The sequence below is a fragment of the Podarcis cretensis genome (genome assembly GCF_951804945.1).
Source record: "Podarcis cretensis genome assembly, chromosome: Z".
Taxonomy (NCBI): Eukaryota; Metazoa; Chordata; class Lepidosauria; order Squamata; family Lacertidae; genus Podarcis; species Podarcis cretensis.
Genome location: NC_137184.1, coordinates 17678582 through 17695240, shown reverse-complemented (window position 1 = coordinate 17695240; position 16659 = coordinate 17678582). Strand labels below are relative to the sequence as shown.

The 16659-nt window shown below is 45.7% G+C and overlaps 1 protein-coding gene across 3 annotated transcripts in view; it reads right to left on the bottom strand.

Moving 5' to 3' along the window:
* The window catches only part of COL5A1 (collagen type V alpha 1 chain), a 181126-nt gene that overhangs the window by 62153 nt on the left and 102314 nt on the right, over positions 1-16659 (bottom strand). For all 3 annotated transcript variants that reach the window (XM_079961194.1, XM_079961196.1, XM_079961195.1), the window contains exons 17-26: positions 14809-14862; positions 12228-12281; positions 11548-11601; positions 10309-10353; positions 8070-8123; positions 6444-6488; positions 5045-5098; positions 4048-4092; positions 3027-3080; positions 1336-1380 (exon numbers count right to left, since the gene is read on the bottom strand). In XM_079961194.1, coding sequence (XP_079817320.1) covers positions 1336-1380; positions 3027-3080; positions 4048-4092; positions 5045-5098; positions 6444-6488; positions 8070-8123; positions 10309-10353; positions 11548-11601; positions 12228-12281; positions 14809-14862 — 504 coding nt within the window. The remainder of the gene's footprint in view (positions 1-1335; positions 1381-3026; positions 3081-4047; positions 4093-5044; positions 5099-6443; positions 6489-8069; positions 8124-10308; positions 10354-11547; positions 11602-12227; positions 12282-14808; positions 14863-16659) is intronic.

The window sequence follows — 16659 nt, the reverse complement described above, 5'->3', positions numbered from 1 at the left end:
TTTGGCTCCAGTTCTCCCTAAGACTGAAGAAAGGAGGTGCCTGCTGCCTCTCTCCTCTCCACCCCCAACCAGCCCACACCGTCACCCCCCAGGTGTCTCCATCATCTCATATCCAAGTCAACGAGAACAGCCTTAGGTGGGCAGCTTTTGCTCCGAGGTCAAGACAGCCTGTCCTGCAATCTGCAGAGAATGTGGCAGTCTCTCCCATCCCAGGGACACCTGCGGACTCCCTGCCATTTGCTAAATGACTTCCAGCCCTGCCAGTGACTTCCATGATGGATGAGCCTGCTTGAGGATTCTGTGGGCGCAGACGCTTTGCAGATTCCTGTCCTTGTGAGCAGCCAAGATGGGGACAGGATGCCCTCCGAGTGAAGTCGCAGCTGCAATTTCTTCATGTCTCTCTCTCTCTCTCTCTCTCTCTCTCTCTCTCTCTCTCTCTCTCTTTCAGTCCCAAGGCAAGGCTGCTCTGAACTTCAATCAGCTCAGCAAACACACACCCATAATGAAATACTTTGGAAATAAATGGATGGGGTGTGGAGACTGGCCAGCCAAATAATTGAAGTCCCTGAGCAAAGCTTTCTAAATTATGGTCAACCCTCATGCTGGAGAGGAGGGAGCTAAACCATAGAATCATAGAGTTAGAAGGGTCCAAAGAGTCATCTAGACCAACCCCCTGTGACCTGCTTGTGCTAAGGTGCAGCAGCTGGCAGAGGGAGGGAAAGAGACCCATGGCCTCAACTGAGAGGCCTTTATGTTGCTCTAAGGCTAGGGGGCACCTCCCTGTAGCCTTAAAATGGAAAGGGATGAGTGGAATACTCCCTTCCCTCTTCTCCCTTGTGTTCTTTCACTCTGTTGGGGCTCATTAGGAGACCTCTCCATCCATTCTGCTTAAGGCAGGGGTGGGGAACTCATAGCCCTCCAGATGTTGTTGGACTCCATCATTAGCTGTCAGTCCTGCACTGAAGGTGGTTGGATTAGATGGCCCTTCCAACTCTATGATCCTATGATTCTATTCTTGGATTCTATTCTTCTTATGCTCATGTGTTCCAGTTTAATGAGAGAGGGAGAAAGCTGACTTAGTCTGCTGTGGAAGCAGAGCAGAGCCACTGCGGCTAGTGGCCACCAATAGCCCACTCCTCTATGAATTTGTCTGATCCTCTTTTAAAGCTATCTAGGTTGGTGGCCATCCCTGCTTCCTGTGGGAGGGAGTTCCATTCAGATATTGATCTCACTAATTATTGAATTCCGGTCTTTAAACTCCCCCTCGTACACACACTTCTAACTAAAGAACACAATTCAAGCATGTTGAAGGTTGTCCGTAGGCTAGATACGTACCTGACTTCCCTTCTCACCAGGTGGACCTTCCTTGCCAGGGTGACCCTGTTGTGAAGAAAAGTGGGGGGGGGATACATCAGCTGATGTATTACTACTTGAATGACTGCCTGACCCCGCATAAACCCCGTAAGGTCACTTAGATCAGTGGTTCAGCCCAAATTGGCTTAGATCCATGTTCACCAATCTTGGGTTCCCATCCATTCTTGGACTACAATTCCCAACATCCCCAGACCGCTTAGTTAAGGTCAGGGACAATGGGAATTGCAGTTCACCTACCCAATGTTGAAGAACAATGATTTAGATCTTCCAAGGGAAATTGTACTCAAGGCATGGCACTCTACAGAACATTATCAGGCAGTGATGCAAAATGGGAACTTTCCACTACAGTCATACCTCGAATTGAATGTGCTTCGGGTTGAGCACGTTCGAGTTGCGCTCCGCGACAACCCAGAAGTAACGGAACATGTTACTTCCAGGTTTCGCCGCTTGCGCATGCGCAGACGCTCAAAATGACATCACACGCATGCGCAGAAGCAGCAAAACGCGACCTGCGCATGCGCCGTTGCGCCCTCACATCTTGTGTTCCATTCGGGATGTGAACAGGGCTCCAGAACGGATCCCGTTCGCATCCCGAGGTACCACTGTATTACCAAATGTGGCCCTACAGGTCTATCTATCTGGAGCCTGGGAGTCTCTCCCCAGGCAACACACCCCACTGGCCCTGCTTCATACCCCAAATGTTTTTGGCTGGATGGAACATGTCTGTAAACTCTCATCACGCTTCCAGTTTAAGAGGAGTTTGTAAGTTTAGTATATATTAGCCTAGTGTACAAAATTACAATCGATTGCTCCACCCACCTTTCCCCCAACCCCTGCCCACAACTGGGATGTTGCTGTCGGAAGGTCACCCAGGAGGAAATGCTGCCTGCTACAACAGAGGTGAGGATCCTCAGGCCCAGGGTGTGAATGTGGCCCTCCAGAACTCTGCATCTGGCCCTCCAAACTCTCTTGATGCCAAACCCCTCACCAGCTCAGCTTCACACCTTCCTGGGCTGCTTCTGTCTGACTGTATCCTTGAACTGTGATAGTGCCTGCCAGGGTGGAGAGGCTCTGACTTTTACTTCTACCAGTACGTTTCCGAGCACAATTCAAAGTGTTGGTGCTGACCTAAATGCCCTAAATGGCATCGGTCCAGTATATCTGAAGGAGTGTCTCCACCTCCATCGTTCTACCTGGACATGGAGGTCCAGCGCCAAGGGCCTTCTGGTGGTTCCCTCGCTGCGAGAAGCCAAGTTACACTGAACCAGGCAGAGGGCCTTCTTGGTAGTGGCGCCTGCCCTGTAGAACGCCCTCCCACCAGATGTCAAAGAGAACAACAACACCAGACTTTTAGAAGACATCTGAAGGCAGATGTTTAGGGAAGCTTTTAATGTTTGATGTATTACAGTATTTTAATATTTTGTTGGAAGCCGCCCAGAGTGGCTGGGGTAGCCCAGCCAGATGGGCGGGGTATAAGTAATAAATAATAATAATAATAATAATAATAATAATAATAATAATAATAATTATACCACTGGCATGTGGCCTCCAGAAGATCATTGACCATGGAACACGGCCCTCAGACTGAAAAAGGTTCCCCAGCCTTGCCCTAGGAGCAAGAAAGGTCACCAAAAATCCTCAAGAAGGCTTACCGGGGGACCGTCTGCTCCAGGCATACCGGGAAGTCCAGGTTTCCCCAGTGGACCCTAAGGGAGAAAAAAAGGAAACAGGAAGGTGAGTCACTTCTACAACTGATGTCCACCACGGAAGCATCATCAACCTGATCTGCCCTGCTGATAGTGTTCTGACTACAAAGATCCTTGACACGATTCATCGTATCTCAATTCAATCTTATAGATTGTATTCAACACTGACTATACTCAGAGTAGACCCACGGGGGATGGGAGGGGGCAGAACCAAGTTATCTGTGATGCAATTGGTCAGTTAGTTAAGAATTTTTATATATTTTCGTGATTTAGGGGGGCAGCTGACCCCCTGGCTATGCCCATGCTTGACCCAGTAGCAAATGGGCAACCAGTGCAGATCTCTGAGCACAGATGCTATATGTTGACTCACTCCTTCAGCAATTGCGCTGCAGCATTCTGCACCTACTGCAGTTTCTGGATCAAGCACTGAATGAAACTCCACACAGAGCGCATTGCAGTAACCCAGTCTTGAAGTAACCAATGCATGAACCAATACTGTTTGTTGAAGCTTCAGGGAGTTGTAGCTCCATGAGGGGTAAACTAGAGTTCCCAGGATTCTTTTGCTGAAGCCAGGGGTCTTAAATATGCTTTACATGTGTGGTGTGGATGTGACCTCGGAGGGAAAGTTCTTTGTGTGGAAACTGATGGAACTGTAATGGTTTATTTGTATGTGCTAGAACATCACTTTGAACATGTGTTCATGAACAAAGATAGCCCAGGGTGTCCCTTTGTATATTTACCTACAGAAGCAACCCCGATTTCTGTTTTCAGTCTCTCACTCTTTGGCTAAGTTGCAACTCAAGTATACAACATACTGTTTTGGGGTTGATTCTATCAAGTCTGAACAGTCTCCAGAAATCTTAATAAGCAGATGTTGAAAATGGAAACAAACACTTATTCAAAGACTGAATATGCACTCAGAGCAGCAGAGAATACTGTAAAGAGCAACTACTTTTAATTAACATACTTTGTCTCCGGGTGGACCGATTGCACCTTGAGGACCAGGAAGACCCTAGAAAACAAAGGGATATCTCAGACACATAGGGATAGCATAGACCCCAAGAAGCCCAAATTGTTGTATTCTGTTATTTGAAAGATATTATCTCTGAAAACCATCAGGAAATTATAACAGCAGCAAAGATTATGATCACTAAGAACTATGGAAAATGTACATCTCCTGCTGCATGTGAACAGTCTGATAACATTTGGTGTACAGTAACAATGATTAAATTAACTCATTATAAAATAGCACATATAAATCTATTATTCTTATTTATTAAGTTTGTATACGGTCCTTCATCCAAAATCACAGGGTGGTTCACAACATAAAAATATGAAATGAGAACACAAAATGCATAATAAAAACAAACACAAAAACAAACCAATACCCCGCGCCCAATACAATATAAGACTATAGAACGTTCTATCAGCCAAAGGCCTGGTTAAAGGAACTTTTTCTCCTGGTGCCTAAAAATATTTAATGAAGGCACCAGGCAAGCCTTCCTGGGGAGAGTATTCCATAAATGGGGAGCCACTGCAGAAAAGGCCATTTCTTGTGTTGCCACCTCCTGGAGCTCTCATGGAGGAAGCACGTGAAGAAGGGGCCCAGAGGATGATTACCACGAGGAGACGTAGTTTTTGAGGTCCTGAGCCATCTAAGGCTTTATAGGTCAGTACCAGCACTTTCAAATGTGTCTTTCTCATTCCTACCAAGAGATACCAGGGACTGACCCTAGGATCTCCTGCCTGCAAGAAAGATGTGCTATCACTGAGCTTTGTTGCTTCCCTAAATGCAGCAGTTTCCTGACATAGCAATTAAACCACATTAGGAAAACGAAACTCCTTTTGATCTGAATTTTCCAATCCTGCAGCAAGATTACTGACCCACAATTTTGCATCATGCACTTCAATCTAATGGACACAAAGGTTTTTCTTTTCACTTGGCTCAAAAAGCATTCTCTCACCTGAGCACCTGGGGTTCCTTGTTGACCTGGGGGTCCTGGCTCACCTTGAGGACCCTGAAGAGGAGGAAGAAGAAGACCAAATTTTAATGGAAAGGATCTTTTTGAGGTTAAATTAGGTCCCTAAGAAAAAATGCAGAAGGCGAGAGCGCTCCTTTGCTCAGGTCCTTCTTAAGAACAGAAGAAGAGCCTGCTTGATCAGGCTAATGGCCCATCTAGTGCAGCCTCCTGTCCTCACAGTGGTCAAGCAGATGCCCCAATGGGAAGCCCCCAAGCAGGACGTGAGCAGAACAGCAACTCTGCTCACTTGTGATTCATAGAATCATAGATAGAACCATAGAACTGTAGAGTTAGAAGGGCTCAAAATGTCATTTAGCTCAAGCCCCCACAATGCAGGAATCACATGCAGGATTCCCAACAACTGGTATTCAGAACCATTACTGCCTCTGACTGTGGAGGTGGAACATAACCTTAATGGTTAGCAGCCACCACAAATTTGTCCAATACCCTGTTAAAGCCATCCAAGTTGGGTAGGGTTTGCACTTAGCTGCAAACTCACCTGAGATTCTCCTCTGCTCCTAATGAAATGGGTTGATTAGAACATCACACAAGAACATCAGGATTAGGCCAAAGGGGCCCCATCTCATCCAGCACCCTGTTCTCACAGTGACCAGCCTGGTGCTCATTATGGGAAACCTGCAAGCAGGACCCATGCACAAGACCCCTCTTCCCTCCTGCACTTTCCTGTAACTGGTGTTCAGAAGCCCTGCTGCCTCCAGCTGGGGAGGCAGAGCATAGGCATCCTGGTTAGTTACCATTGATAGCCTTGTTCTCCTCCATGAACATGTCTCATCCTCTTTTAAAGCCATCCAAGCTGGTGGCCGTCACTGCCTCCTGGGGGAGTGAATTCCATAGTTTTAACTGCACTGCATGAAGAAGTGTTTTCTGTTATCTGTCCTGAATCTTCCAACGTTAAGTTCATTAGATGGCCACAAATTCTAGTGTTCCTTCTCAGTGCCCTACTGTATGGGATGAATAAGTCGTACATACAGCCCAGCACACTGACAAATGCTATGTGTATCAGAGAGAATGAGAGGAGGGAGGGAGGAAGAAGGAGCGAGAGAGACTGGCATTTGGTGTAAGGCTGTTTTGATGCCCATAAATTACCCCAGTGTGTTAGTTGATATATTGCCCGCACAAAGGGAAGGGATGTGCAACACTACTGGAAAATCAATTTCAAATTAAAAATTAATTAGCAACCATTTCCTTCCAGAAAACAGCACCTTGAACATTCACCGGCTGTGAAACGAACACAGCTCAGGAAAGCAATTAGTAAATGTAATTTACACAACACATACACACGAAACCTGGATAGTTAAACAGAGTAGAGGAAAGAACTTACCACACTCCCTTTGGGACCCGTCTGCCCATCCATGCCAGCTATGCCCTGGGAGGAAATTTAATATAGGTAATCAAGGCAAAGTGAGATGTTTTCAGCACCTTCTGAGAAAATCAAACAAAACCAAGAAGCTCTAGACCTGATCCAGCTTCCTAACTGGCTAATATTCCCAAAATGCAGGACATAAAGGTATAGGGAAATGTTGACCCACTGGATATTGCTGAACTACAACTCCCATAATTGACCATGCTTGCTAGGGGCTAATAGGAGTTGTACGCTGGCAACATCTGGAGGGTCAAAGGTTCCCCATTCCTGCTGTAACAGAACTGCCAGTGTGTCATGATCAGCTCTAGCTACAGACGAGGTATGTAGAATCATAGAATTGCAGAGTTGGGAAGAACCCCACTGGTCATCTATTCCAAACTCCTGCAATGCAGGAATCACAGCTGAAGAATCTCTGACAGATGGCCATCCAACCTCTGCTTAAAAACTTCCAACTGAGGAGACTCCACAACACCTTGGATCAGTGAAGCTGGTTCCCACGGGGACAGAAGGTGAGAAGACCAACAGTGGGAGGAGCCACAGCAAATGGGAGCCAGAGCCAGAAACAATTATAGCCAGAGCCACACATTCTATAAGAAGGAAAGCGGGTGGAGGCTGGCCAAACTCAGAGCAAGAATAGTGGGGCAGTGCCCCATTTTGCCCTAATCAGTCAGTCTCCAAGAGGTTGGATGCCATCTCTCTGCAGGGATCACAGCACTCTCTCCTTCCAATCAACAGGCACAGAGGCAGGAATGGCCCCCTTGGAGAGCTTGCAAACATAGGAAGATAGGAAATCCTGCGTTTGTGAGTAGTAGTCACTATCGCGCCAATAATTGTGTTAATTTTCTGCAACGGTTTATTGACATTTCCCTTCCATTGAAATTCATCACATGATTTATCACATAGGTTTCAGCCACAGAGGACAGAGGGACATACAGTATAGGTTAAGGTTACCAGATTTTTTTCAGTGACTCCGGGGGCACTTTTCAACTTCCTCCTAATAAATGGATTTTGTCAGGGGACTGATTTGTAAATCCGGGGAATGTCCCCGGGAAACGGGGATGTCTGGTAACCTTAGTATAGGTTTCAGAGGAAGTGGAACTGTAGTGGAACAAAAACAGCATGACCAACACATAAAGGGGTTGGAAACTGCTGCCTGCTCACATCCCTAGCAGCGAATCTGTAGGGTGTCTAGCTCAGAATTATCTACACTGACTGGCAGCAGCACCATTTCAGGTTTTCAGGCAAGGAGTCTTTCCCAACCCCACCTGAAGGTGCCTCTAGGAATTGAACCTGGCTCCTTCTGCATGCAAAGCAACTGTCTGACCACTGACCTATGCCCCTTCTCCCAATTTTAATTCCCATAAGCTCCCCAGGGACTATACTACATCATTGCACTATTGCTCTTCTCCGATTACTTAAATCCCCTCCGTTACAACATTGTAACATCTGATAGGACAGAAACAGAGGTGGTGGGAGCATTTATTATTATTTTTTTGCTATCTCAGCTAAGATGACTCTTTTGTAAGATGAGGACGTGCTCCAAAGCCGGGGGGGAGGAGACACTAAAAAATTAATGCTACTCACTGGAGGTCCTGGGGGTCCTGGAGGTCCCTTGGGTCCCAGCAAACCACGGGGTCCCTATAAGAGGAAGCAAATAAGAGTTGGAACATGTCCATTAGGGTGAGATGGAGATCACATTCTATATTCGACTTCTGATCCATTTCTCTGAATGCTGTCACTTTTGTAGCTGAAAAACATTTCACTCACACATGGAGTGAAATAGCAGGAGTCTCAGGGCGATCCTGAGGTTTGCCGGAGTGCAAACAAACAAACAAACAAACAAACAAAGGAGTGGGACTTTCCCCCAACAGCCAAACAAGGACTGTTCAGTGCCCACCAAAGATGTTGGAGAATTCTGTCAGAAACGGGAATAGAAATTGCCCAAGGAAATAATGGACAGGACTTACATCCATTAATTTCAGCATGTATACTCTGAGTAGAACTCAGTTGGTTACTATTTATTTATTGCATTTGCATTCCACCTTTTTCTCTGAGAAGCACCTAGTTGCACACATTGCCCCCCCCCATTTAATCCCCACATGCCCATTTATTTTTCAGTGGGTCTGCTCTAAGTAGGATGAGCATTTGGAGGACAACCCGTTACCTCCAGTGCCAAAGCCTGTGCAGAAACTATAATCACAGGGAGTTCCTTAGCTACAGCCCAGTCAAAGACTATGTGGTTTTGTGGGTCAACAAAAAGCAACAACCCTGTGAGGTAGGCTAGGCTGAGAAGAAATGACTGGCCCAAAGTCAGCACCCAGTGAGTTTCATGGCTCAGGTCCAAGTCTGACACTCTAATTATACCACATTGTCTCTGTCTCTCTGGTTGCATTTATTTTTATTCTATAATATTGTAATCAAGTTCTACTCAGAGTAAACCCACTGAAATCCATAGATCTGATTTAGTAATAGGGCTACTCTAAGTAGGACTAGCATTTTGAGACCATCCATTATGCCCCAGTGGCTAAAGAGGGATCCAGGGCCTGTGTGGAGTTAGCTGCATCCCAGTCTCATACTGTGAAGTTGTTATCATTATTTATTGCATTTATATCCCACTTTTTCTCCAAGAAGCTCAAGGTGGTGTGTACACACTCCTCCTGCTCTCTTTTATCCTCACAACCACCCTATGAGGTAGGTTAGACTGAGAGGCAGTTACATTGAGAGCGTCAGGCTCCACCCATCCCTCCCTCATCACCATCCTCTTCCTTCTTTCCCCAGCCATGAATGATCCAGAAAAGTGCCCTGGCTATTTATACTCATCTAAATGCCTTCCTAATTACTGTCGGTACCTGCTGGATTTTAAAGCAGTTTTTAAAGGCAGGTAAACAGCCTAGAAGTTGTTGCTTAGAAAAGTATGTTGAGGAAAACAGGAAGGATGACGTCACCTCGGCAGATCTTCACCAGCCACCTCAACTCATCCAGATATGATGGAGCTTTTTGATATTCATATCTCTCCTCCCCACGCCCACCCCACTACAAAAATCACACACACTTTTTTGCTCCTTGCCTCAAATGAAGAGTTCCTGTCATATTGGTAAGCTCAGTTTTTGCAACAGCAGCAATCTTTAAAAATGTTTTCAAAACTCCATTGACAGCTTTCTGTTAGAGCTGAGGAAAAAAACTGGAGTCGTGCATCTGTCACTCAGATTTATTGACAGCTTCTGTAATTTATCTATGTATTATTTTGTTATGTGAGTATCCCCCTCTTTTCTACAAAAAGCTCAAGGTGGTGTCCATGGTTCCTGCCCCATATTTTCATTTTCACAACAACCCTGGGAGGTAGGTCAGGCCGAGAGACAGTGACTGGCCCAAGGTCACCCAACGGCTGAGTGGGGAATTTGAATCTGGCTCTCCCAAGTACCAACTGGTTTGAATAGGAGATATGACCCAGGAAACACCTGGTTCTAGTGTCATTTGTGCCATGAACTCATCAAGTGGGCTTAAGGAAGCCTGTTCTCTCATTCAGCCTCAGTCCTCCTGTCTGCAGTATGGGGACTCGGTGGGGAGCTAGCCAAAATGGACAAAGTAAGTTGCAGAGGACCTTTTCACACATTATGTTTTAGCAAACCTGGGTTTGCCTTTGAGTATATGCTCTGCGGGGGGGGGGGGTACATCACATCTCCAACACTTCATAAGCACTCATGTGAGACACCGGGCATTATGCTATCTTAGAGAAGAATCTTTGGTGTATACCTCTAATACGTAGCTAATGCAGTATATGCTGTATTTTGTTTTGTTTCTATTGCTGTGGTGAATGACTTACGGGTTCGCCAGGGAGACCTCTGGGTCCAACTTCACCATCGTCGCCCTATTAAGATGCAAGAAATGGGAAGGAAGAAGGCAAGAGAGAGAGATCAGAAATGGGCTCTACCAACTGTATCACAGGTGTTTTCATTTGTGATTAAATAATTGCACAGGCAAAACAGCTCTGTGAGAGTGATATGGAGTAGCCCATGCATAAAGAAGACCTTGTCAACTAAGAGAATAATACAGCATGTGTAGAACTGATGAGATCAGAGAAGCTGTAAGCAATATCATCATAATCCATGCCAACATTTATGAAGATAGATTTGCTTAAACAAAGAGCGGTGTGTGTGTAATTTTGATAAATGAAGGTTAATATGTTACACAGTGGTTCCCAAAGTGCTTCTGACCCCTGGTATCACTGAATCAAGTTCACCAGCTTTGTTGAATTAATCAAACTAGTTTTAATTGGATTTCAAATAAATGGGCAATTAATTGTTACTGTTTTATATTTTGTTGTGTTATTATGTTCCTTAATGGGTCCTGCAAACCACTGACCTGAATAATACTTTTTATAGCATAGGGTAGGGGGAACCACTGAAGAAATGGCTGGAACCAATGGGGGAACCATTGAAAAATAGCCAGCTAAGATTATCAAATGATCCAAACTCAACAGGGGGGTTAAATATAGGGTCTTCCCTATATTTCTTCTCTTTTCCCCATTATACCAACAGGTCTCCATTGGACAGGAAATGAATGTAAGGATGTTCAAGAATTTAAATCTAAATAGAAATGGGAACAGAAATTGCTATTGTTCATATCTAGAATGGAAATCCATCCAGTGAATGCAACTGGTATTTGCTGTTGTTGTCTATCTGCAAACAATACGTAATTGATTACTCCTCAAATTTGCATTGAATTGAAATGAATGAGGTGTAAGAATGTAATTATAATGCAATTGCCACAATCAGTTCTGTAAGTTACATCATTTTGCTACAGCAGGATGAAAAAGGGAGTTTGGGGCAGAAGTCAAACTGCAGCAGAATGGAAACAGAGCTGCGTGTGATGGATTCAAGGCATGACAGAAAGCGATGCCTTCTCGCATCCCTAAATGCATGGAAAACGTAGTGAATGATTTGCAAGAGCTTCATTTGCACACATGGGCTATCCCTTGGGGTTGCAGTCAGAGAGTGAGGAACAAGCACATCTGAACCTGCCTGGGTTCCTTGCAGACAAAAGAAGAGCGGAATGGACTCACCCTCTCACCATCTTCTCCAGGGGCTCCTGGGGGCCCTGAAGGGCCTGGTTCACCCTAAGAAAAACAGAGGAAAGAATCAGCCACATTCTTGAAGAACACAAGAACCTAGAAAGAGCCCTGCTGGATCAGGCCAATGGTTCATCTAGTCCAGCTTCTTCTGCTCACAATGGCCAATCAAATGCCCAGTGGGATGCAAGCAGGATCTCCCCTCCTGTGGATTCCAGCCATTGGCATTCTGTCTTTGGGGTTTGTAGCCTCTAATTTTTTTATATAGAAAAAATATAAAGAATTTTATTCAGATGCCTTCCATAGTATACAGCTTTCCAGCATTATAAAATTGCAAATGGCTATATGAAATGTTATTTATCTTAATATATCCATCTTTGCAAGCAATTTCCCTTAAAACAATGCATATTAGTTTCACTAATGTATGCATTTTTTATACACGTTTTTAATGTTTGAGAACTGCATTGCAAAATTCAGAGATGCATGAGTTTTGAACGATAGGTGCATTTTGGTTTAATGCCCTGCTTTGGGCATTTTGAATTAGGTAGGTTAATGAACCAAACTGAATTCCATCCCCCCATCCCAAGTTGAGGTTATCAAAACCAGTCAGCCTCTTCATGAAGGCATATAAAGTAGTTCAGCCAGAACAAGATATAAACCTGTAATAGACTTACCCTGTGGCCTTTCTCCCCTGGCAATCCAGCGAGACCATCGAAACCTCGGTCACCCTACAGTAAAATTTTAAGGAGAGGTAACTTTTTTAAAAACAACAACAAAATCACCTACCATTTCCTAAAAGCTGTAAGTGAATGAGCTCTCCTAGCAGCTTGTCAGATCAAGAGATGGCAAAGTTTCTCCTTGCCAAATATGCTGAGCATGCAGACAGAATACATCCAGGTTTTGTTGCCTGGTTAAATCATTGGGAGCTACCCATCCCAGAATAGATGCTGCCTACAACAGTTAAAGCCATGATTTTCCCAGTAGTGATGTATGGAAGTAAGAGCTGGACCATAAAGAAGGCTGATCGCCGAAGAATTGATGCTTTTGAATTATGGTGCTGGGGGAGACTCTTGAGGACTGCAAGAAGATCAAACGCATCCATTCTTAAGGAAATTAGCCCTGAGTGCTCACTGGAAGGACAGATCCTGAAGCTGAGGCTCCAATACTTTGGCCACCTCATGAGAAGAGAAGACTCCCTGGAAAAGACCCTGATGTTGGGAAAGATGGAGGGCACAAGGAGAAGGGGACGGCGGAGGACGAGATGGTTGGACAGTGTTCTTGAAGCTACAAACATGAGTCTGACCAAACTGCAGGAGGCAGTGGAAGACAGGAGTGCGTGGCATGCTCTGGTCCATGGGGTCACGAAGAGTCGGACACGACTAAACGACTAAACAACAACAACAGGCATGGATGGAGGATGGGCATCAAGTCACACATGGCATGACTGCAATGAGCAAAGGAAGATGGAAGGATGAGGGGAAGGTATCTCATCTCAGGGCCTCTGTTTCCACAATAGCCACAGCTTTGGAGCAACAGCTAATTCTGTGCTAATAGCAGATATTTAGCACATACAGTGGTAGTCAGTGCAGGCTGCATATGCACTACACATTTAGAGCAGCATCATACCACTTTAAATAGTCAGGGCTGCCTGCAAAGAATTCTGGGAGCTGTAATTTGCTAGTTTGAGAGTTGTCAGGAGGCCCCCTGTTATCCCTCAGATACAATTCCTAGAGTGGTTTAACAGTCAATCCTTCTTCACAGGGAACTGAGAATTGAAGCTCTGCTATGGGAATAGGGAATATGGGAACAGGGATGCGGGTAGCACTGTGGGTTAAACCACAGAGCCTAGGACTTGCCGATCAGAAGGTCGGTGGTTCGAATCCCCGCGACGGGGTGAGCTCCCGTTGCTCGGTCCCTGCTCCTGCCAACCTAGCAGTTCGAAAGCACATCAAAGTGCAAGTAGATAAATAGGTACCGCTTTGGCGGGAAGGTAAACGGCGTTTCCGTGTGCTGCTCTGGTTCCCCAGAAACGGCTTAGTCATGCTGGCCACATGACCCAGAAGCTGTACGCCGGCTCCCTCGGCCAATAAAGCGAGATGAGCGCCGCAACCCCAGAGTCGGTCACGACTGGATCTAATGGTCAGGGGTCCCTTTACCTTTACCTATGGGAATAATGGGTTTCTAACAACTCTCGGCACCCTTAAGAAACTACAGTTCCCAATATGCTTTGAAAGGAAGCACCATTCTTTTAAGTGTGGTGCTGATTTAAATATATGGTGCAGGTAGGACCTAGGTTCTACTCTGAGTAGACCCATTAAATTATTAAAAATGAGTAAGTTTGGTCCATCCATTTCAATAGACCTACCCTGTGCAAAACTTTGTTGAATACCACCCACAATATTTAAGCTTTTCAAACAAGATTTATCCATAAGAGGGGTCAGGAACCTTGGCCCTCTGGGCATTATTGGAAAATATAACGACAACAACAACAACAACCTGCTCTTCACCTGAAGGTCCCAAGGTGGGTTACAGCATTAAAATACAATTTTAAAAGTAATTTAAAACAACTCCCATCATGCATGAGCATTGGATGTGCCAACTAGCAATGGATGAGATATGTAGTCCAATAACATCTAGAGGGGTGCAGGTTTCCTACCCATGATCTATAAACAGGGGTGGGGAACCTCTGGGCCAGGGGCTGGATACAGACCACCAAGCCTGTACACAGAAAAATCTCTGTCTTTGTAGTTTAAAATTATTTAGCCACCTCTCCTCTACCCTGACCCTGAAACGTCTCCCTAATTTTCAATATTTTTCGGACCAGGCAATGGTGGCTGCACATCTCCAGGGACAAATGATTTGTGGTCCTCTTCCTTTGCAACAGTCCCTGTCTCCATCCATTTCCACCTTAAGTACCAACTTAATCAAACACTTAAACCTTCTAACATGCAGCTCACTGGCAAAATGTCTCCATATTCAAATTTCCTGTTTAGTGGCTTCTGTCCCTTTTGATGATAGCTGAGCGAACTCTGAAGGAAGTGAGGAGCAAAGGAGAAAGGAAATTTCTTTCTAGATATATTAATTAGCACAAAGGGCAGGTGCAGCCATTAAATCTGCAGTTGCAAATCTTCAGCTTTTGGGCTGATGGGAGCACCAGGCCCCTAGGCGACAGGCTCATCCCACCCGGAATGCGATTGCTCCTTGTAAATGGCAGTATGTTTCCTAGAGTAAATGGGGATTTTTTAAAAAAAATACCTTTGGCCCAGTCTGGCCAGGCATCCCTCGAGCGCCGTCGCTTCCAGCACGTCCCTAAAAAGAGAGGGGAAGAAATTAAGGTACAAAGCTAGGGTTACCAGATGTCCCCGTTTCCCGGGGACAGTCCCCGGATTTGTGAATAAGTCCCTGGACAAATTCCATCTCTGGAATGTCCCCGGATTTCATCTAATGTCCCTGGGAAATGCAGCAACGGCAGTCTCAGCAGCCTGGAGCAGTTAGCTCCTGACCCCAGCAACTAAGCTGTGAAGGGAGGCTTCATGCTGCCTATCAGAGAAGCCTCCCTCCCAACTCCTACTTGCATGCAAGCAGGAGGGGGTAGGGACCTCTCAGTTAGGCAACGGGAAGCCTCCTTTCCCAGCTGAGGGATCCCTGCCCCCTTCTGCTTGCACACAAGTAGGAATGGGATTGGGGCTGCTCCGATGGGAAGGGAGGCATCGCACTGCCTGAGCCTTGCCACTGCCGCTCTCGGCCCTCCTTCTCCGCCTTCCATGCCTGACCCACCGACACCACTTCCCCACCACCACCAAACAACCAACAACTCAGGGGCTGCCCAGGCTCATGGAGAAAGGAGATAGAAGCCTCGGAGGAAGAGGAAACATGGTGGTTGAAGTCAAGGTGGTGGCGGCCCCTCTGCCACTGCCATCACTGCAGCATCAACGTCCTGAACGTGTAGTATATATGTATGCATGTATTTATTTATTTAAAGTGTCCCCAGATTCATTGAGGAAAAAATCTGGTAACCTTATACAAAGCACCAACACTAGCAAGGCATCAAAGGGCACATCGCTATGACTTTGATCATGGTTAGCTGAATGGCTCGGTATATGGTGCATTATTCTTATTCCAGAAGAATAAGGATGAATCAACATTACAACAGAAGGAGGTGGACTATACTTTGTTGGGAGTTTTTAAAGAGAGGTTGGATGGTCATCTGTCAGGGGTGCTTCAGCTGGGATCCCTGCTTTGCAGGGGGGGGAGGGTTGAATGACCGTTGGGTCCCTTTCAACTCTACAATTCTATCATTCTCAATAAACTTTGATGGATTGAATTCTATCATTCTATGAACTTGGAACATGGACTCTCCTTCACTGGAGGTTTTTAAGCAGATGTCATAATGACACCTCCCAGGGATTCCTTAGCTGTTATTTCTGCATTGCAGAGGGTTGCACAGGATGATCCTTGGGGCCCCTTCCAATTCTACAGCTCTTTGAGAGCAAGACAGCACAGCTCACAATCCCGATCACAGAATAGGTCCATGGAACACCATTCCAAAGAGATGATAATTTCAGTATTGATGGGTTCTGCCAAGATCAGCAGTGCAAATATGTGCCCAATGGCCTCTTAATTTTTCAATTAAACACACAAGGACTGGCCACTAACTCAAATTAGGCAGAGAGAAATCAACTGCGAGAGTCACATGTTTCTGCAGAAAGCCTTGACAAAAGGATCTGCTTCCCTCTTACATAATGCAACTCAGGAACAGCTGGAAGTGCAGATGGCGGTACCTCCACTGAATAGGAATTAGAAATGGACACCTGCGTTTTCCCAAAAGTGAATTTGCTGTGAACTTGGGGAGTCAGGAATCCCTTCCTAAAGGAAGCCAAAGGGGGTCAACAGTGCCATTGATAGCGCCCCTGCTTCTGCCCCTCTGAACTCTGTTTGCTGCTCTGGATCCTAATTTTGGTGCTGACTGAATCTCATATCACCCTCCCAACCAACCATCTTTAGGGCTGGACAGAGGCTGGAGACCAATCCAGCAGCTGCAAAGCAGGATAATTGAACACGAACCAAATCCAGGCCCTGAACCGATTCAGGGGGCCTTCCACAGTC